The 20,128-nt window shown below is 50.2% G+C and overlaps 8 protein-coding genes across 8 annotated transcripts; 5 read left to right on the plus strand and 3 right to left on the minus strand.

Annotated features, from left to right (window-relative positions):
• Window positions 1-493: 493 nt before the first annotated feature.
• On the plus strand, window positions 494-3,239 carry MIND_00349100 (Glycosyltransferase family 39 protein; the record flags this gene model as incomplete). The annotated part of the gene is made up of 9 exons (XM_037360337.1): window positions 494-637; window positions 687-811; window positions 862-1,166; window positions 1,219-1,493; window positions 1,542-1,725; window positions 1,773-2,339; window positions 2,386-2,718; window positions 2,767-3,097; window positions 3,152-3,239. The coding sequence occupies exons 1-9, from the start codon at window positions 524-526 to the stop codon at window positions 3,237-3,239; spliced, it is 2,322 nt and encodes a 773-aa protein (XP_037223222.1). The 5' UTR covers window positions 494-523.
• Window positions 3,240-3,337: 98 nt separating this feature from the next.
• MIND_00349200 (Sorting nexin) lies at window positions 3,338-5,780 on the plus strand (the record flags this gene model as incomplete). The annotated part of the gene is made up of 11 exons (XM_037360338.1): window positions 3,338-3,548; window positions 3,597-3,730; window positions 3,782-3,872; window positions 3,924-4,255; window positions 4,304-4,415; window positions 4,464-4,491; window positions 4,536-4,568; window positions 4,622-4,792; window positions 4,843-5,248; window positions 5,300-5,577; window positions 5,621-5,780. Exons 1-11 carry the CDS (start codon window positions 3,359-3,361, stop codon window positions 5,778-5,780), a joined length of 1,935 nt encoding a protein of 644 aa, XP_037223223.1. The 5' UTR covers window positions 3,338-3,358.
• Window positions 5,781-5,908: 128 nt separating this feature from the next.
• Window positions 5,909-7,937, plus strand: MIND_00349300 (Copper P-type ATPase; the record flags this gene model as incomplete). Its single annotated transcript, XM_037360339.1, has 8 exons — window positions 5,909-6,460; window positions 6,511-6,715; window positions 6,768-6,936; window positions 6,989-7,332; window positions 7,383-7,494; window positions 7,546-7,640; window positions 7,694-7,782; window positions 7,830-7,937. 8 exons carry the CDS (start codon window positions 5,909-5,911, stop codon window positions 7,935-7,937), a joined length of 1,674 nt encoding a protein of 557 aa, XP_037223224.1.
• A 212-nt stretch (window positions 7,938-8,149) lies between these two features.
• MIND_00349400 (Copper P-type ATPase) lies at window positions 8,150-11,243 on the plus strand (the record flags this gene model as incomplete). Its single annotated transcript, XM_037360340.1, has 5 exons — window positions 8,150-8,323; window positions 8,370-8,489; window positions 8,545-10,534; window positions 10,584-10,669; window positions 10,722-11,243. 5 exons carry the CDS (start codon window positions 8,150-8,152, stop codon window positions 11,241-11,243), a joined length of 2,892 nt encoding a protein of 963 aa, XP_037223225.1.
• A 127-nt stretch (window positions 11,244-11,370) lies between these two features.
• MIND_00349500 (Spindle pole body component) lies at window positions 11,371-14,683 on the minus strand (the record flags this gene model as incomplete). The annotated part of the gene is made up of 9 exons (XM_037360341.1): window positions 11,371-11,508; window positions 11,557-12,020; window positions 12,064-12,182; window positions 12,230-12,236; window positions 12,284-13,797; window positions 13,847-13,921; window positions 13,971-14,180; window positions 14,228-14,334; window positions 14,381-14,683. The coding sequence occupies 9 exons, from the start codon at window positions 14,681-14,683 to the stop codon at window positions 11,371-11,373; spliced, it is 2,937 nt and encodes a 978-aa protein (XP_037223226.1).
• A 43-nt stretch (window positions 14,684-14,726) lies between these two features.
• On the minus strand, window positions 14,727-16,316 carry MIND_00349600 (Asparaginyl-tRNA synthetase; the record flags this gene model as incomplete). The annotated part of the gene is made up of 3 exons (XM_037360342.1): window positions 14,727-15,716; window positions 15,763-16,018; window positions 16,066-16,316. The coding sequence occupies 3 exons, from the start codon at window positions 16,314-16,316 to the stop codon at window positions 14,727-14,729; spliced, it is 1,497 nt and encodes a 498-aa protein (XP_037223227.1).
• A 45-nt stretch (window positions 16,317-16,361) lies between these two features.
• MIND_00349700 (uncharacterized protein) lies at window positions 16,362-17,374 on the plus strand (the record flags this gene model as incomplete). The annotated part of the gene is made up of 5 exons (XM_037360343.1): window positions 16,362-16,374; window positions 16,425-16,796; window positions 16,847-17,041; window positions 17,089-17,207; window positions 17,258-17,374. The coding sequence occupies 5 exons, from the start codon at window positions 16,362-16,364 to the stop codon at window positions 17,372-17,374; spliced, it is 816 nt and encodes a 271-aa protein (XP_037223228.1).
• Window positions 17,375-17,393: 19 nt separating this feature from the next.
• Window positions 17,394-18,962, minus strand: MIND_00349800 (L-arabinitol 4-dehydrogenase; the record flags this gene model as incomplete). Its single annotated transcript, XM_037360344.1, has 9 exons — window positions 17,394-17,495; window positions 17,546-17,593; window positions 17,643-17,708; window positions 17,760-17,816; window positions 17,869-18,124; window positions 18,177-18,453; window positions 18,503-18,572; window positions 18,623-18,683; window positions 18,739-18,962. The coding sequence occupies 9 exons, from the start codon at window positions 18,960-18,962 to the stop codon at window positions 17,394-17,396; spliced, it is 1,161 nt and encodes a 386-aa protein (XP_037223229.1).
• Between the last annotated feature and the right edge of the window lie 1,166 nt (window positions 18,963-20,128).

The raw sequence follows: 20,128 nt of genomic DNA on the forward strand, positions 1-20,128 counted from the left end.
ATTCTTCTTTTTTTTTTCTTGCACAAAATCCCAAAGTCTAAACAGAAGCTTTCGACCCTGCAGCATCAGAAAACCCTCATCCGAGCCCGATTTCACCATTTCCACATTCTGGGCACAGTGAGCGCTCAAGCGCTCAATGCCCACCGAGAAACAGCAATTATTAGACTGTCTTGCGGCTGATACTTTCGAGACAATGATACTGATGAACAATGATGTTGCACTGGGCTGTCGCAAGTTGCTGAGGTACTTGCAGAGATTTGGCAACTGGTCATAGGACAGGACCCCCAGGGCCAAATTTGAGATTGACCTGGTTTAGGGGCTTGGACGAGAAATCGAAGTTATATGTTTTTATTTTTATTTTATTTTATTTTATTTTGAATTATTTGCATCGTCGAGCCAACACGAGCCTGGGCGGATTCAAAGCTGGTCTGACGCCCATGGAAGGTTGGATTGGGTTGGGAACTGTTGGAAACCGGCGCGTGACAGATAGCGTTACTTTATATTTCTGCCAGCCAACACGTCGATGGCGGGTAGGCAGCCACGGCTTCGCCAGCGCAATCCCCCTGCTCCGGTGTCCAATGTGGAATACGACCGGCTACATCAAGACGACCATGTTGCCGAGGTCTTCCAAAATCCTGTATGCGTTTCTCACCTTGTCCAAACACCATTGTACTCATTCCAACCAGCACTCCCGCCACCCCGTTGAGAAGCTGCTAGAGACTAAAAAGGGCAGCGTCTTAGTCGTCTCAGCCCTCACAACCCTCGCCTTCGCCCTCCGTTTCTATAAGATAAACCATCCCGACCAAGTCGTGTACGTGTTGGCTTTCTTTCGGCACGTGTCGCCCTCATAACGCGTCCCAGTTTCGATGAGGTTCACTTTGGCAAGTTTGCCGCGTACTACATCTCAAGGGAGTACTACTTCGATGTCCATCCCCCATTCGCAAAACTTCTCTTTGGCCTCGCTGGCTGGTTTGTCGGGTTCGATGGCAAGTTCATGTTCGAGAATATTGGCGACAGCTACTCGGAGAACCATGTGCCATATGTTGGAATGCGCGCATTGCCTGCCGCTTTGGGTAGCTTGACCATCCCCGTTATTTATGCCATCATGAAGGAGGCTGGGTATTCCACCGTTATTGCCGCCTTCTCTGCCGCCTTGGTCTGTTTCGGTGCGTTGTCACTTGTTTTGTCAATATTCTGTGGCTCATATGTCATATGTAGACAATGCACACATCGCCCAGTCACGCCTTATTCTCCTCGACGCCACGCTCATTTTCTTCTTGACTCTCACTATCTATTCCTACGTCCGTTTCAAGAAACTACGCTACTGGGCATTTTCGACCGAGTGGTGGACGTGGCTCTGTCTCACCGGCGTTTTTATGGCCTGCGCGTGGGGTTCCAAAGTTAACGGCATTCTCACTGTTGTCACTATCGGTGTCGCAGTCCTCGTCGACCTGTGGGATCTTCTAGACCACAGGAAGGAAGGCCAGACAATGGTGAGTAGCATCTTGGCTATTTCCCAGCTTGAACTAAAAATAGCGTAGGAATATTTCTGGCGACACTTCACTGCCCGCGCTATAGGTCTTATCCTGTTGCCTTTCGTCATCTACCTGTCTTTCTTCTATATCCACTTCGCCGTTCTCATCAAGTCTGGACCGGGTGACACTTTCATGTCCCCTGCCTTCCAGGAAACCCTTACGGGAAATGAAATGCTGCTAAATAGTCAAGGTGCGTTTTGACTCACTTGAATGGCCCATCGACTGAACTTGCGCAAGAGATCAAATACTATGATACTGTCACTCTCAAACACAAGGACACTAAAGTGTTCCTGCACTCACACGTTGAACGGTACCCATTAAAATACGAAGACGGACGAATTAGCAGTCAAGGGCAACAAGTTACTGGCTACGGACACAACGACACGAACAATCATTGGCAAATCATTCCAACTAAAGCTTTGCCGGAGAGTGGCCGTGGTCGATATGTGCGCAACGGAGATCTCATCCAACTTTTGCACCTCAATACCGAATCCCACCTGCTTACCCATGACGTTGCTTCTCCGCTTATGCCAACCAACCAGGAATTCACTACTTGGCCAAAGGACGATCATTCGCGTCACAACGACACGCTTTTCCACATTCATCTCATCGACGGTCGCGATTCGGATGTCGTCAAAAGCAAATCAGGATATTTCCGACTTGTCCATGGTCCAACTAAAGTGTCTTTGTGGACGCACTCCAAACAGCTCCCCGACTGGGCTTTCAAGCAACAAGAGATCAATGGTAACAAAGGAGCAACAGAGAAGAGCGCGACCTGGTATGTTGAAGAGATCCTCGATGGAAGTACGAGTGCTATTCTTTCATTGCATACCCTTCTGACTCGCGTTAGTTGAACCCGACTTCAAAAACCGTACCGCCAAGGTTGAGGCTCAGAAGCCCAAGCATATGAACTTTTTCAAGAAGTTCGGAGAATTGCAGCTCTTGATGTTACAGCATAATGCTGGATTAACCGCGTCGCACCCATATGCAAGCAGCCCAATCAATTGGCCTTTCCTCCTCAGCGGAATCAGTTTCTGGACCGAAAATGACTCACAGCGCCAGATCTATCTCATCGGTAATGTTGTTGGCTGGTGGACGTGTGTGGTTGCGCTGTCCATCTATGTCGGTATCTTGGGTGCTGACCTTTTGGCTCGTCGTCGGGGGCTTGATCCCATTCCTGACCGTATGTCATTCGTAATCTGCTTAGTAATACGGTTCTGATACTTTGTAGCTGTGCGCAACCGACTTTGGAACTCGGCTGGATTCTTCATGATCGTTTGGGGTGTCCATTATCTGCCCTTTTTCCTCATGAGCCGACAACTCTTCATCCACCATTATCTGCCGTCGCATATTGCTTCCTCCATGATTGCTGGTGCTGTCCTGAGCTTCATTCTGTCCGATTCCATCAACTACCCAATATCGGTCTGGGGGCCTACAACTCGAGGCCGTCCATCACAATACGCAGACTTGGGCATAAAAGCACCAGTAATCTTTGTTTGCTTTACGCTTGCAATGTTTGTAGTCCTGGTCTTCTTTGCACCATTGACGTATGGCACGCCAGGGTAAGTGTTTGATTTCTGCCTTGATAAGTCTGACTCTTTTTTTTCTCTCTCCAGATTGACAGGAGAACAAGTCAATGCACGTAGACTACTGTCCACATGGACCTTGCACTTCGCGGCAAAGGTTACCGTTGAGATGGCATAGTTCTTAGGCTTAGCCGTTCTGTACATACTACATAAAGTTTCTCTACCTAAAAAAAGTGTGGAATAATTGACTGGCACAAACGATCAAATCTGTTGGACTTGGTTTGGTTTGCGACCTTGATGTTCAACGCTCCCCGTGCCCAGCCACGGTATGGCGTCAACCCCACTGGAGGCTTTGGAGGGAGTTTCGTCGACGAAAACCCTCTCTCCGTCTCTGTTTATGACACGGTCGACCCTTGGAGCGCAACACCCAGTCCGACCGCGACACCAGCACCCGCAGCCAACAACTCAGTCTTCAGTTCTGTTATCGGTACTTATTTACGCTTTCAGCCGCTCTCAGTTATAATTGTCTTTCTAGCGGATGCAACAGTCCCTGCGATCTACAACCAGTCTTTCCAGCTCGTGGACACAACCAACTCGGGCGAAGTTTCCGTCAGTTCGCTCTCTCGAGTGCTTGGAACGTCTAATCTCCCCGCTGGCACTATCGACAAGGTCTGTTTACGTCGTGTGCAGTTAACAGCCTCCTCCTGACACAGTTTGAAGATCGTGAATCTGGTCAGCAGCAAACCTCGCGTCTCCAAACTCGAGTTTTTCGTGGCCTTGGCGCTGGTAGCATTGGCTCAGGAGGGGAAAGGTGCGACTCCCTCCCTCTTGCTTGCATTGGCTTATCAGGGATGTTGCCTAGATGTTAGCATTGAGCAGGTTGCAGCGTTGTCCTCTCAAAACACGCTTCCCGAGCCAACGTTGGACCTGAACAGACTCCCGCCATCTACTTCCACGTTTTCACCTATCAACTACAGGCAAAATACTGCCACTTCTTTCACACCAGATGACCCTTGGAACACGAATTCGCGGGTCACCCCTGGCTTTGATGCGCCGCCTCCATTACCATCGAGTCTGTCTGGCACTGGCCTGCCTTCATATTGGTGGAAGAAGCAGGAAACAGTCAATGTTACCCTTCTGGGACCCCAAGGATTCATCTTGAACCGTTATATGGTCTACGAGATAACTTCCTCGGTAAGCCATATACAAGCTTAACCAAACGCTTAGTTACGTGGTCAATAGCGCGGCGCTCCCGTGTCAAGGAGATATTCGGAGTTTGTGTTCGTTTGGGAGTGCTTGTTGCGGAGATACCCTTTCCGGCTGTTTCCCTCACTTCCCCCCAAGAGAATAGGCGGTGTGTTGTGTGCCGAGCTTGCTTGACAGTAAATTCTAAGCGTCATAGGTGATGAGGTCTTCCTCGAGCAGAGAAGGTGCGCTCTCCTCAACAACCCCGTCATCCATTCACATTTTCCAGACGCGGATTGGCTCGTTCACTCAACTTCGTGCTGTACATATTGTTTGCGTCGCTCACAGCTTGATGACACTCACAGCATATAACAGGAACCATCCCGTGATCAAAGAAGATGCCTTGCTTGCCGCTTTCCTTACTGAACCATCTTTCGAGTTGTGGCGAAAGAACACGCCCGTGTCGCTCGATGAAGAGTCTGTCAGCAAACGCGTCGACAGGAACGAGGAAATGACAATACCCAGTGATCTTGAGGAGAAACTTGCGTATGTTTGACTGCCTTGTGGGAACAGTAAAACTGACTCTTTCTGGGCAGGATTCTTCGTCGCAGGATCAATCCGCTAATTGAGCAATGGCAAAGAATATGCATATTGGCGGAGCGTATAATCAAGAGGCGAGAAGCAGCAGCGGTACGGATACCTCCTGCCTTCAGACCGGATGCCCTCCAAGCTCATTTCACTTTGCCCATATTCTCGTCTTCCTCTTCATCATCATCGGACTCTGAACACTCTCCCTCATTATTGGACTCAATCATGTTTACAACGCATCTACCACCTCAACAGGGCGACATGGCGCGGCTTACCAACACATTACGGGCGGTGGTTGAAGTGAATGAGCAATGCTGGCGCGGAGATGATTGTGAACTTTCCTCTGGCGTAAGAAGTGGTCTCCAACAAGTGGCCGCCCATGCTCAGCGACATTCCGAGCTATCTGAATTACGGGTAAGTGGTCTCACTATTTCCGCATCGCCCTGTCATACTCACCTTACATAGACGAGGGCATTATACGATACCACTCTGGAGCAAATCAAGGCTCAAAGAGACCTTTACATTGCGGTGAAGGATTTGCTTATTCGGAATGATCGGCTTTCTATCGACCAAGTTGAACGGCTCAAGCAACGCGTTGAAGCGACATCTCTCAAAATGGAGGGCGTAAAGGTTGCCCAGAAAGAGGGCTGGCAAGACGAGGTTGAGCGACAAGTTGCCAGCATTGAAAGGGATAAGGCGACCATTGCTGCACAACTCAGCCGAAGAGTGTTTATTCGCGCATGGTAAGGTTTTTAGACCAATCAAACTCATCTAATCTCCTTTTAGTCTATGGCATGAGCTTCGAGTTGTCCTCCACAACCGGGAGAATGCTTCAGTTAGTCAGATGATCCAAACTTTCGCCCAGGAAGAGCAAGTGTTTTCAGAGAATGTGACCAACACTTGGACTTCACTCAACGAGGCCGTCGAGGTTATGCCTTTTGAGTAAATATACCCCTAATGATAGTATGAACACGACACGACTTTGCCACGACACTTGGTTTTTTTCAGTACTTGTATGTGTGACAGTTTGTGTGACGTATTCTCGCCAGCCCTCTCCGATTTCTCAAAATTACCATGGTAGATTGTGCTTTCTGCTTGTTTGTGCGCATACCAACTATCCAAAGGTTGTTCTCGCAGCCTCTATATGCACCAAAGCCGGGAAAGGCACGTTCTGGGCTTATAAAAGTTTCTATCGTTCTGACGGGTTTCGTAGCCGTTATTTCGCGCCAGTTCTTGGACATGTCGCGGACGCGAATTGAGTCTCTACTTGCATCGTTTCCAAAGCTTTTGCCTCCGCCATCTAGCACACAACACACGCTGATAGAAACGCCAGACGTTCGCTACGTCTACCAGCCACTGGAAGAACTCTACATCCTGCTGATCACCAACAAGGCGTCTAATATCCTACAAGATATAGACACACTCCACCTTCTTGCGCGTGTTGTCTCTGACATGTGCCGGAGCGCAGCCGAGAGTGAAGTTGCAACACGAGCCTTCGAGCTACTCGGCGCGTTTGACGAGGTGGTTGGGATGGGTTACCGCGAGGGCTCTGTGAACCTTGTTCAAGTCAAGAATGCTCTGGAGATGGAAAGTCACGAGGAAAAGATTCAAGAGATTATCGCCCGGGTACGTCTGTCTTTGGAAAATAAGATTGCTTGCTGATATAAGTTGTCTAGAATAAGGAAGCAGAAGCTAAAGAAGAGCTGAAACGTCGTGCCAAACAGCTCGAGCTGCAACGGCGTGAACAACAGCGTCGTGCTGCAGGCAACTCTGGCTTTTCTTCGTCTGGATATGGCGGCGGCATCAGTGGCTATTCACCCGTACCCACTTCATATACCCCACCGACCCCCACTGTCTCGACTCCCATCAATCTTAATGCTGGTATAGGAGCACGCGCGCCTTCATTCAAAGCTTCTGGAATGAAGCTGGGCAGCAAAAAAGACCAAGCAGGCCGAACTTATCGACGCGCTTGGAGGCGACTACGTGGCTTCTGGTATCGGTCTGGCTTCTGAACCCCCAACTCCTTCCGTTGCTGCGGCCCCGCAGACTGTTCAATCTACCAACAAAGGCAGGGGTAGCCTGCCCGAAGTTGTACCAGAAAGGTTTGTCCCAAACCTTGTCAGATTCCTTTTCGAAACTCAATGATCCACATAGCATTCATGTCAGTATCACCGAGCAAATAACCTGCTCATTACTCCGCGATGGAGGCTTAGAGAAAGACATCGAGCTCAAAGGAGACATGAACCTTCTCATCTCCGACCCGGCCAACGCTCGCATTTCCCTGACAATGACAACGACAGACGATTCCAACTCACTCGCGGCAGCCTTGCAATTCAAACAACATCCACAAGTCGCCAAGTTCGATGCGAAGGCAAACCGCAATGAGGCCAAGAAGATCGCCCTTCGTGACGCCTCAAAGACCTTCCCCATCAACCAAAATCTGGCAGTTCTGAAATGGCGGTATAAAGGCAACGATGAATCCGCCGTTCCGCTTTCCAGTGGGCTATATCCTTCATTTGATGTTGTGTTTCAAGCTCACAATACGTAGTCAACTGCTGGCCCACACCTTCCAACGATGGTACATGCGAAGTCAGCATCGAATTTGAGCTCGAGAACGAAAGCGTGACACTTCACGACCTGGAGATATTCATTCCTTTACCGTGAGTTCATCTTATACCCTTGACCTATCCCGCCTCTTAATAGCTTTGTAGTGCGGGATCCTACCCGACGGTCTCATCACACACTGGTGAATGGTCGCTTGAACCCAACTCCCACTCGCTTGCGTGGACCACTGCCATTGTAGATGGTGGGTATCCCATTTTTGGGTCCTCGTTGTTGAAGTGCTGAATACTTTTCAAGCATCATCGCGAAGCGGTTCTTTGATGTTTACTGTTGGGGGTGATGATCCCGAGACATTTTTCCCAGTCCGTGTTGCCTTTGTTGGCAAGGTACGTGGCGAGGGCCAAATCTACTTGTTATTCTAAACCAGGAACAGGGCAGTCTCGCGGGTGTGGGCATTGCACAAGCGTCGCTTGAGGACGGCGGAGATGCAGTCTTTTCTGTCGACTCGGTAGTCACTGCCGATGGCTATTTCGTTGTCTGAGTTATTTTCGTACTGGGCATGATGTACAAATTCAACAGAAACCATCAGTTATTCGTTGTTTCTTGCCTCTTCCTCTTTACTTACCCCTCGCTCTTCAACCTTTCCACTGCGCAAGCCGCTCTGTTCCTTGATTCCCACCAGTCATCGGTCCGTCTGATTAATCACCGAATCCAGACAGTCACTATTCCTTCATTTAACCCATCACCACCACCATGTCGAAGCTGCTCAGCGACCTCTGGGCCAGCACTCCCCTCGGCTCTACGTTTCGCTCAAAAGGCGTAGAATTACCCATTGACGCCGAATCAGAATCTCTGATGAAGACTGAGGTCGTCGCCGAGAAATGCGATCTGAGGATTGAAGGAATGACTTGTGGTGCTTGTGTTGAGGTATCTGGCCACCCACTCCATTGACTTGGCTGATCACTAGCTTTAGTCTATAGAAGGCATGCTTAGAGAACAACCAGGCATCCACTCGGTCAAGGTCGCGTTGTTGGCCGAGCGTGGCGTTGTCGAATACGACCCCAGTCAATGGAATGCCGAGAAGATTATCAACGTGTGCCCTCTATACCCTCCTCATTCTCGTCCTTTTTCTGAATTAATGCTCCAAGGAAATCTCCGACATTGGCTTCGACGCTACATTGATTCCTATTACGCGCACCGACACCGTTACCCTCCGAATTTTCGGCATGACTTGCAGCTCATGTACATCCACTGTCGAGTCCGGCCTTAGCTCTGTCCCCGGTATCAACATTGTGGCCGTTTCGCTTGCAACCGAGACAGCCACCATCCAGTTTGACCGTGGGCTCATCGGCGCACGAGAAATGGTTGAACGGATTGAAGAGATGGGCTTTGACGCTATGCTGGCCGACCAGGACAACGAGACTCAGGTTGCTTCCCTCATGCGAACAAAAGAAATCTTGCTCTGGCGCTCGAGGTTAATATGGAGTGCCTCATTCGCAATTCCCGTCTTTTTTCTGAGCATGGTCTTCCCACACGTGCCCGGACTCCGAGACATCGTCGGATTCAACTTGTTCAATGGCATTTACCTTGGAGATGTCGTCGTCGCCATTGTCACAACCCCAGCACAATTCTGGGTCGGCGCTAATTTCTATCGCAGTGCTTGGAAATCACTTAAGCACCGATCGGCGACAATGGACGTTCTGGTTATGCTCGGCACTTCCGCAGCCTATTTTTATTCTCTATTTTCCCTCATTATCGCATCATTCAACACTACTCCCGACTATCGTCCCGCTCTTTTCTTCGACACAAGCACTATGCTGCTCATGTTTATCTCTCTGGGTCGTTTCCTGGAGAACAGGGCCAAGGGCAAAACCAGCGCAGCTCTAACTGACCTCATGGCCCTCGCACCGTCGATGGCTACTATTTATACTGATGCTCCTGCCTGCACTCAGGAGAAGAAGATCCCGACCGAGTTGGTTGAAGTCGGTGACACTCTGAAGCTCGTTCCTGGTGACAAAATACCCGCTGATGGGTCAGTTATCAAGGGCTCTTCCAGTGTTGACGAAAGTGCAATTACTGGAGAGCCAGTTCCCGTTTTGAAACAAGCCGGCGACAGTGTTATTGGGGGAACGGTCAATGGGCTGGGCACATTTGACATGGTTGTTACTCGGGCTGGGAAAGATACTGCTCTGGCACAGATCGTCAAGCTTGTCCAGGACGCTCAAACATCCAAGGCTCCGATCCAAGCTTTTGCCGATAAAGTTGCGGGTTACTTCGTTCCGGCAGTCATCGCACTTGCGGGCGTAACCTTTATTGCTTGGTTGCTCCTCTCGTCATTCATTGCCGATGAAAGCCTTCCCGCGATGTTCCACAGGCATGGAACAAGCAAATTCGCAGTTTGTGTGCAAATGTGCATCAGTGTTGTTGTTGTCGCTTGTCCTTGCGCTCTCGGTCTTAGTACTCCGACCGCTATCATGGTGGGCACTGGCATTGGGGCCCAGAACGGTATCCTCATCAAAGGGGGTCGGGCTTTGGAAGCCAGCAAGAGTATTCGTCGAGTTGTTCTTGACAAGACAGGCACTGTCACCGTTGGCAAGATGAGCGTTGTTGGCACGCACTGGGTGCCCGGCACGCAATCTTCAGCTGACCAATCCTCCTTGGACGGACCTTGCGCCGACGATTCAACCAGTCGACAGGCCATTATTTCCATGATCACTACTGCAGAAGCCAAATCCGAGCATCCGTTGGCTACTGCGGTCGCAGCCTATGGGAAAAGCGTGCTCAGAGATTTTCCCTCGCTTCCCCCCAGCTCTGTTGAGAGCTTCGAGAGTGTCACTGGAGCTGGTGTCCGCGCTGTTATCACCCATGGCGGCTCCAAGTACACCCTCCTCATCGGCACAGCTCGCTTCATTACCCAGTCTGACGACGGTTACATCCCTTCCACTCTTTCTAGCTACGAACAACAGGAAACGACTCTGGGTCGCACCATCATATTCGTTTCCCTCCTCCGCCCTTCGTCATCCAACCCCCTCCCGCTCCTTGCCGTTTCCCTGTCTGATGCTCCGAAACCGTCCAGTAAACACGCCATACGCGCATTACAGAAGATGGGAATCGAGGTGAACATGATGACGGGCGATGGTAAAAGCAACAGCGTTGGCCATTGCCAAGCAAGTCGGCATCAAGCCAGATGGTGTTTGGGCTGACATGAGCCCGAAAGGCAAAGCCACACTTGTCGCTGAACTAATGGAAAAGCATGGAGAAGGAGTTGCGATGGTAAGAAGGAATATATCGACTTTTCCAGCGTGGTTGCTGAAGACATTTACAGGTTGGCGATGGAATCAACGATTCTCCAGCTCTGGTGGCAGCGACAGTTGGCATTGCTCTCGCCTCTGGTACCTCTGTGGCAATCGAGGCTGCCGATATTGTTCTTATGCGCGGTGATCTCTTGGACGTTGTGGCTGCCCTGCATCTTTCCCGAAGCATCTTTCGGGTCATCAAGCGGAACTTTGTCTGGGCCTGCATCTATAACGTGCTTGGTATTCCTCTCGCGATGGGTCTTTTCCTGCCTGTCGGACTCTACATGCATCCCATGCTTGCTGGCGCGGCCATGGCCTTTTCCAGCGTCAGTGTGGTCACGAGCTCCCTGACCCTCAAATGGTGGAGACGACCGGCTGACAGCCTCATGCCTGGAGCGTCAACAGAGTTGGGCCCCAGTCTACTCGACAGCACACGCAATGCGGTCGAGGATGCCTGGGGGAGTGTCACGAGCATGTTCCGACCAAATCGGAGGGACGAATACGGCTACAGCCAACTGCCTGTGGAGATGAGTGCATCCAACAACGTCTAGGGATTAATTTGTTCTGTATTTGTTTTTGCGATCTCGCTTTCGATGCTTGCTGTAAACTACACTATCAGTATTTATTAAAACGGATATTTTGCCTAGATTTGTTGTGATAATTTGTACTGTTTTGCCCTTATTGGGACCACCATTCGGAAAACTTTTCAAGCAAGTGTGCAACAGCCCTCATCCCCCCAATCAACTGGCGGCCTTCTTCATAGAGCCTTGGCTCCTCCGAAGAGCCCTTGTCCACAAGGAGCTTTAACGCTTTCATCTATACGCAGCTATCAGTATAACCTCAACTTGAGAACAAAAAACCAACCAAAGAGCTCATTTTCCTTTTGAATCGCCCTATCAACTCTTCAAGCAGAGGCGCCGCCTGATATTCCTTCAACCTTCCCTCCCATCGCTCGCCGATGAGAACAGCGAACTCGAGTACGACTTGCAGTGCTTGACGCAGGAGATCCCCTGCCACGCGTTGGCTGGAGCGCAGTAGACACGCGGCGAGGATGTCGTCCATCAGCTGTGAATGCGCCTTCGAGAGGGAAAACACATCTGTGAACCCGGAATCAAACTTGTTTAGACGCGACGGCGACACTGAGGTGAGGAAGGGCTCGAAGTTACCCCCGATAGCGGTGTCCAAGACATAGGACGAGAGGCTTTGGACGAAGGATTGGGCAATAAAGCGGAAATGTAGCACTAGTTTTTCGGTCTGTGCCAGTGTCGGAAAGAGGGGCTGGTCAATGGAACGCGTCATTCGAAAGACGGCGCCAAGTGCGTGCTGAACTAAGAGGCAGTTAGATCAGCTGGTAATAAGCGGCTAACAGACCTCGTAAAAGGCGGAGGAGGTAAGTGAACAGTCTTTGATACTTGGACAATATATCCGGAGTTATAAGAATATCGAGTGGATGGGGCGGCTTATAGTCGATATAAAGAAAGTCCAAGGCCCTAAGCGGTCGTCAGTATACCAGAACAGACACTCGAAGCTGTCATACTCGATGGCTGAGGAAGCGTTAGAAACGTAACCTTGAAGTTAGAACTCAACCCACATAATGGATTCAACCACTGGTCATGACCTTGCTCAGTGGGTAGATCACGAATGGCAAAGCCGAGTCGTTTTTCGGCTTCAACCCAGAATATATCCCGACTACCGCCTTGATGTTCCTCAAACGAATCCACAATCACGGTTCGCAGGAAGAAGCTGAGGTCGGCACCCACCGGCGGCCATTCACCGCGTTCCAATAATGCAAAAGAAAGTCCAACGGCCCATGGCTGCCCCCCTCTAACAGACTCCTCACCGGCATCACGACGCTGAGCTGTGAATCTGGTGGTTTTTGCGCGCAGAGCACGCAACGAGGAGGGCACGGCTTCACCAGCATCAAACCCCTCCAAGTCGGAGAAAAGGGCTGCTGATAGTCGTGACTTGAAAGATGGCGCCGCAAGGAGAAGGTATGAACCCAAGAGTTGGAGATGCGACTTGAATTGAAGAAGCCGTCGACGCTCTGGCACAACGTCGAAACGTAGGTGCGAGAGTGGTGAGATGAAAAGGGCCAAAAGGGCATGGGCCAGTATTGAGGAGTGTTTAGCCAAAGGCTCGAGAATCAGAGAAGTGAGATGAGAAAATGTTGGCGTAATTGGGGGGAGGTTGTCGGGAAAGTTTTGGATGAAGTCGGGTAGTGGCAAATTAGGAATTGGGGGGAAACTACCTTGACTGGGTTCAAGATCAAATATCTTGAATTGGTTCATTAGGGCTGCGAGGTCGCCAGGGGTTGGTTGGGGTTGCATCGATCTAATCAACTCGTGTTGGAAGTGTGGCTCCTCCATCACATTTTCCCCGCTCCATAAGGCGTTAATGGCGCTCCATTGCCACAGCCATTCTACTTGCTTCACCTCCTTGTCAGAAACTTGCAAGAGAGGATGGTCTGGCTCGGCTGCACGCAGTAAAACCAACGATTTCTGCGCGGCAGGGATGAGTTCGACTAGTTCAGGGGGGAAGAACGAAGGAAATGATTCATCTTCCCCAGTTCGGTTTAACTCGACGGGGTTTTCTTCCTCCATGTCGTCCTTTTCATCATCCATCCCATACTGCTCTGGCCTTGTGGGCTGGTGCAACTCACTTGTGTATCCTCCGAAACCAACGGATCGCGATAATTGCTGAAAATAGTCGCGAGACACGGTCGTAAGGATGTATGCCAGGATGGCCGTCACAGTGTTTGGTGATTGGCGATCCAAATGAGCTTTGACTTGCTCATGGACGAGCGAAAGTAAGTTGGCTGGATCGCGGTCTGGAAAAAGATAATTTTGAGGAATCGTGTGCTCCGACTGGACATAAAATGGAATATTAGAGCACGGAAAACACACAAAAGTGAGACTGACACGACCACACAGTACGCCTAGTGCTCTGAGGACATTTTCTAACCACTCATATTCGCTCCAGATCGCCACGAGTGTAGTCGCGCCGGCTTCTTGTGGCGAGCACTCCGACAGTTGATTGCGTAGATATGCCAAGATGGTGGAGAGGCTGTGGGTGAATGCGTGGATGGTCGGTCCCTCTTTGGAGAACCTGACATGAGCATCAGAACACACTTGGCAGGTTTGAAAAAATGCACGACTTTGCACGCAGCGCAGCGACGAAGATCTCAAGTCTTCTTAACAATGTTCCAATTCGAAGAAAGCGTTCAACAAAACTGCGTGTCTACGTGGTGAATGAGCAGAGCGTCGAGGGAACAAACGCACCTGTTGGTCACAGTTTCATCCTTTTCGTCCAACAATATTACTCCATTTGCGCCTTTTCGCAAAACAACTGGAACAAATGTTTCCGATGTGGCATCCCAAGTATGCAGGGTCGAAGAGAGCCCGAGTACAGTCTTCTTGAGATCAACAAACAGATTTTCTTGCGAGACGTATTTGACTTCCGTTCCTGGTTCGTGTAAACGAGGGTAAGCACTAACTACAGCAGTCAGCTCGCATTCAGAAACATGGTTGGCTCGCACTAGTATCTCGCCGCTGCCACTACGAGACCGTGCTGTTCGGATAAGAAAGGGCTTGGAGAAGGATGTCCAGAATAGCCTGGTCGCAATGAGTCCCAGGAGTAGATTTCCTGCAGCGCTTTAGAAACTTCCAACAGCTGAGAAATGAGTACTCACTGAGTGTATTCCAGCGTGTTTAAGAGCGTCTGTCCAGATCGAGTCATTGACATGGACAGTCGCCTGTTTGGGAGGATTGAAGGTAAGAGATGCTAGCTCTTTAGGAAGCCCAAGGCTCGTGATTGGACTATTTGAGGCGTAGACCGACTTGTGGGATACTAGATTCAAAGTGTCGATGATAGGGTTCTGTGGTTTGTCAAGCATGACTGGCATAAAGAATCGTGGTTTGAATTCCGGAAGACCATCGTTTTGTGTGGACTCGTCATCAAACTGGTATACATTTGGCAGCGGAAAGAGAGTCATAGTGCAGATTTGTGACAACGCGTGACCTAACGCGACAACGACATTACATCAGCATCCTTCCAGCCCATCGTGGCATGGGGATACTCTCTCTAATATTTTCGATTCCGCCCAGCCACCCAACCAGCCGTTCGAATCCCAGCCCAAAGCCAACATGAGGTGCTCCTCCAAACTGGCGTAAAGCAGAATACCAGGCATAGCTCTCCCCGTCAGGGTCCATGCCTTTAATTTGCATGCTTGCTTTCAGCACATCTAACCTTTCCTCCCTCACACTTCCGCCAACCAGTTCACCTACGTGTGGCATAAGGAGATCAAAGCAACCCATGGTAACCTCGCTCTCTCCCTCTACTTGTGGATTCGCCCGCATGTAAAATGGTTTCAGGCCAGCGGGATAGTCCGTCACAAAGACAGGGCCACCGATAAGCTCTTCGCATAGCCATTTTTCATGTTCGCTTTGGAGAGCACCACCCCATCGTACAGGAAATTCCCACTCGCGGTCTACCTTGAGTAATTCGTGGATAGCTTTCGAGTAGGTCATTTTCGGCCACGGAACTGGGCTCGTCACTGTAGTCATCATTGCCTCTCGGCGTTTTTCTCGGTCCACAGTAGAAACCGAGTCGTTTTCGCGATGGTGCCACAAGACATCCAAGTCCTCCGAATTCATATTGCCCACTACGTTCCGAATGAGACCCTCGACAAAGTCACAAAGAGCAGCAGTTTGTAAATGAGGGTCTTGGACCGGCGCAACTGCCCATTCCGCTTCGAGCATCCAAAATTCGGCAAGATGGCGACGAGTAACTCCACGTTCTGCCCGAAAACAAGGGCCAAGAGTATAAACTCGAGTTAAGGCGTGGCAAAGCGCTTCTAAATGCAATTGGTGGGAGACTGTAAGGTATGCAGGTCGGGAAAAGAATTCGCGATCACGGTCGGATAGCGAAGGGTCGTGAGATGTTGGTGCCAGACGAAAAGCCTCGCCGCCGCCTTCTGCGTCTCCGCTTGTTAATACCGGGGTATGTGTGTAGGTAAAGTTTTGATCCTAGAATCATTTAGAAACGCAAAAAGCCGTATTTGAAGGTTCATACGGCGAAATATCGATTGATTTCGGTCATGAGCCGCCCCCGTAGACGAAGCATAGCAGCAATCGCATCAGTTCTGGCACGTAAATGGGTGTGGTCCCGCAAATACTCGGCAGAGAGAGATTTTTTCTGGATTGGATACGACTCTGGGTCGCATGAGCCCAAGATTTCAACTTTCTCCACTGAAAGCTCCTTCGCTTGACCAGCGCCGACACTGCTCACAATTTTTCCAGTGACATGAAGACTGGTCCCATTCGTTACTCTGCAGTTACAATGAACCTTCTCGACACTTGAATGAGAGGGACGCACTCTTTCACCCGCTCTTGGAGGTCACCATGAAAGACTGCCTGCAAGCCAGCAGCGGAACTTCCATCGCTCAAAACACCAAAAGCAATGCGCTTTTGCTTCCTTATAGATTTGACCCACGCAGTTACGGAAACTTCTTGGCCAACGGGTGCCGTGGAAAGAACCTCCTGGATCGTTGGAGGCAGTCGGAAACGCGTCGAGTATTTGCGAACAAGACCAGGACGAATGTAACGAAAGCCAAGTTGCATCATCATCATTTGCTCATTCCTACTTCTTTGCACTTGCCACTCGCCCAGTTTATGTCCAACCTTGGTGGGCACCGTGTTGAAAAAGCTGTGACTGCGCCCTCATCTTGTCTATAGGCACAGTATTTTTGGGAGATAATCGCAGACGCGTGTTTTCTTCAACTGCTTCAAATTCAACTGGAACACCGCCCTCTTCTCCACCACCAACATCCATGTCCAGCTCGTTCAATCCAGCATCAATTGTTACACCTGCGTTGTCATCCCCAAAACCACCGACGCCGGCTATCGACCCGGCTCTATCGCTTGAGTTAAGACTACGCTGGTTGGAGGCCATTCTGGTGGGGGTTAAGCAGCAAGATACTCGAAAAGGCAAGGAAAGGGAGGGGCTTGGTCGAGGAGAGACGCTTTTACGCGCTGCGGAGAACTTACAGAAGCGGCTGAACACTATCGTTACTGCAAATGACGGACTAAAGCGATTCATGGAACACTGTTCGTTGGTCCCCTGTCCAGACTTCTGGCTTTCCTGACGCTTTTCCAAGATGACCAGCATGCACATCTTCTGACTCCTTCATTTGCACACTCTGAGGATCAACCAACATATGAGAATATGACATCCGCCGAACTGGAGGCTTTCCTGGTGGAGATGGAGCCAGACATACGCGCCGCCGACCGTGATATGCAGGAAATTGAGGAATTGGAGAAGAAGGGGGTCACTGGGGCGGGTAAACTGGCAGGTGTGTTTGAAGCTATATTCCATCGTTTTTCAATAGCTATGCCCAAGAATACGAACACCTCCGACCACGGCTCGACGCGCTCCTTAGTGCACACGAAGAAGATGTTGAGCGAGCCACCGCTTTGGAAAAACGAGTGGCTAAACTGATGGAGGATCACGCTACCCAGGCTTGCTATTTCTCTCCATTAAAGCGGCATTCTGACTCACCATAACGCAGGTTGATGCACTCTCAGAACTATTTGTTGTGTGGGACGACACTTTGGTTGAGGCTGAAGACAAGATTCTTGCATTTGAACGCGACCGACAGGATCGTCGACGATTGGGGCTTACTTAGTCACAAAATTACAATTCCATTAATCTTGAATCTGAACTTTGATAGCACCCTGAGCTGGGTCTGCTGCGACATGGAAGGCATCCACAGCATCCTCGAGTGCAAATCTATGCGTCACCAATGGCTATTTTCAACCCTTTTGAGCAAGGTTAACAAAAGGTAAGTTTGTCTGACCTTGATATTGATGAGGCCTCCAGCTACCAATCTAATAGCCTTGGGGTACTGGAGAATATGTTAGTTGATGGAAATCGCGGGGGAGGTCAACACTCACCTGGTTTGCATATCGGTATTGGAAGCTTACGTCGATCTCGTTGGCGCTGAGATGCATGAAGGGGAACTAAAACGGGTAAAACTAGTGCCACAGGTTCAAGATGGGGCAAAAGCATACCACTTGCTCATTCTTGCCAACACCGATGATAAATACCTTGCCGCCAAATTGCATTGACTGAGGGTTCTGGATCAGCAGGAAGATATCTTCAGCAAAACATTCGACGTACGTGGACGGCAGTATGAACACTACTCTCGACCCCAGTACATTCCAGTGCCAGTTTAAGTGGGCCATCACCGGCAGCCTTGATTTCCTGTGCTTGTTCTTTCGATGTGGTACCACGTTTGATCAGGACCGTGCGAACACCTGGGACAAGTTTCTTTGCGAAATCAAGTCGGCTTTGGAATAGATCAGTAATAACGATAGGTTCTGCTCCTGCAGCACGAGCAGAAAGCAGGGATATAAGGCCTATCGGTCCAGCCCCACTTGAAACGTCATCAATATCTAATCAGTAGTCAGTCAAGATGTGGCTCTCACCAGATCAGGACAGGATCTCCAAGTCGGAGACCGGACCGCTCGATACCGGCCAGTGCAACTGCCAACGGTTCACAGAGAGATCCTTCTTCGAAGGTGACGTTGTCTGGCAAACGGTGGAGCCACTGGGCTGGATGAAGATGCCAGCGAGTAAGGGTACCATGGAAAGGGGGGGTGGAGAAGAAAACCACATCTGGACAAGCGTTATATCGACCGGTGCGGCAAGCATCACACGCTGGTTGAGAGCAAGGTACGCCTGCCTCAATCGCAACACGATCGCCTTACGTGAGGTCAATATGGCTTGCGATTTCACCGTTTTATCTACTCACCCACTTTCCACTGCGTAACGCCTTCGCCAACTTCGACAACTTCACCAGCGGATTCATGACCCGAACCGCACTGTGATTGAACATTGTCAACATCGGTGATTGTTCGGAAAGGCCACAAACCTCATCAGTGACTACCATCGAGTCTCCAATTCTTCCGTGTTGCCAGAAATGCACGTCGCTCCTGCACAGAAAATAAGTCAATCCTATTCATGGCATCGACCACCTTTCAAACCAACCCGCAGATTCCAGTAGCACGAACATGAAGAAGCACTTGACCTGGACCTGGTTTGGGTTTTGGTTTCTCGACAAGATGGATTTCGTGTTGGGGATTGTAGAAGGCAGCGATGTTGGCATCCGAACTTGGTTTCTCTCCAGCCGCAAGCACACGGAAATCAGGATGCTTGAGGACCTTGAGGGGACTATAGATCTCTGCGTTACCGACTTCAGCAGTGGTGGTCATGGTGCAAGAGTGAGAAAGCAGCTTCCATCGTTGACAGAAAGGTATAAGTAGGTGCACGAGAACCCTCTCGCGGACCGGAATGGGCCGGCGGTTGAGGTAGGTGGCTTGTCATTTGTGATGACTCAGCTGTTAAGTTTTGCAAGTGGTTGTCGACATTCCTTGCCGACCCTCCTGGCGGGCTCCTCCTCTTTCTCCTGACCGGTTCATACAACGATTCGAGCTCTTCCTTATTGGTCGCCAAACCAAAAGACATTAACAAGAAAGAAGCAGAAGGGACACAAAGAAATGCCACACCGCGTCGATGAGCAGGACTCTACATTCCAATCATTTGAATCCACTCAACCAAAAGGGCCTGGGCCACGTATTCCGTATGATGTTGTTCGAGGCTCACCCCCGCCTTCCGACAACTCGCCAGTATCGCCCCAGTCGAATGGCAACGACAATAGTCATGGAGAGCAATGGACTGGGAATCCTACTTCGTTGACCATAGCACCTAATGCTAATGGTGGCTACCCTCACTACTATCCGCCCCCGCCCCCAGCCTATATGTACCCGCAAGGCCATCCCATTTACCACCCGCCACCTTATCCATTGCCACTCGATAATCACCACTATCAGTCTACTTGGACTCCCCAGTCGACTGGTCCACCCCAAGCACAGGCGCAAATCGGTGTCTCTTACGCGCCAGACTCCGGCATTGTCTACACTGACGATAGTGCAACCCGACTAAGCGAGCGAGTTCGTCGCAAATGCTATAATTGCTCGACAACAGAGGCCAGTACTTGGCGAAAAAGCCAATTAGCCCTGGGAAAAGTCGTATGTTCTTTCCTCCCTTCATTTCTCGTCTTACTTTCGCAGCTTTGCAACAAATGCGGGTTATACGAGCGCACTCATCAACGGCCACGACCATCTAATCGTGAAATGTATCGATCTACGCCTGCGACAAAGGACCGCGGACCGTTGGCGACTGCGGCCATCTCTCGAGCCCCTGGATCTGCCAAAAGCAAAGCGGGAGAAGCTGGACGGCCCAAAGGCAAAGCGAATGTGGCGACCACCGAGGAAGCAGCTGCAAGTTTTTTTTTTTCATTTCTTTCGGGCCCCGCAACTGAATAACGTTCAGTCCTTGGCTTATTCGGACATAACGTCCTTGCCGACACGAAGCTCTC

This window comes from Mycena indigotica (genome assembly GCF_014461135.1).
Source record: "Mycena indigotica strain 171206Taipei chromosome Unknown Mind.scaff0003, whole genome shotgun sequence".
Classification (NCBI taxonomy): Eukaryota; Fungi; Basidiomycota; class Agaricomycetes; order Agaricales; family Mycenaceae; genus Mycena; species Mycena indigotica.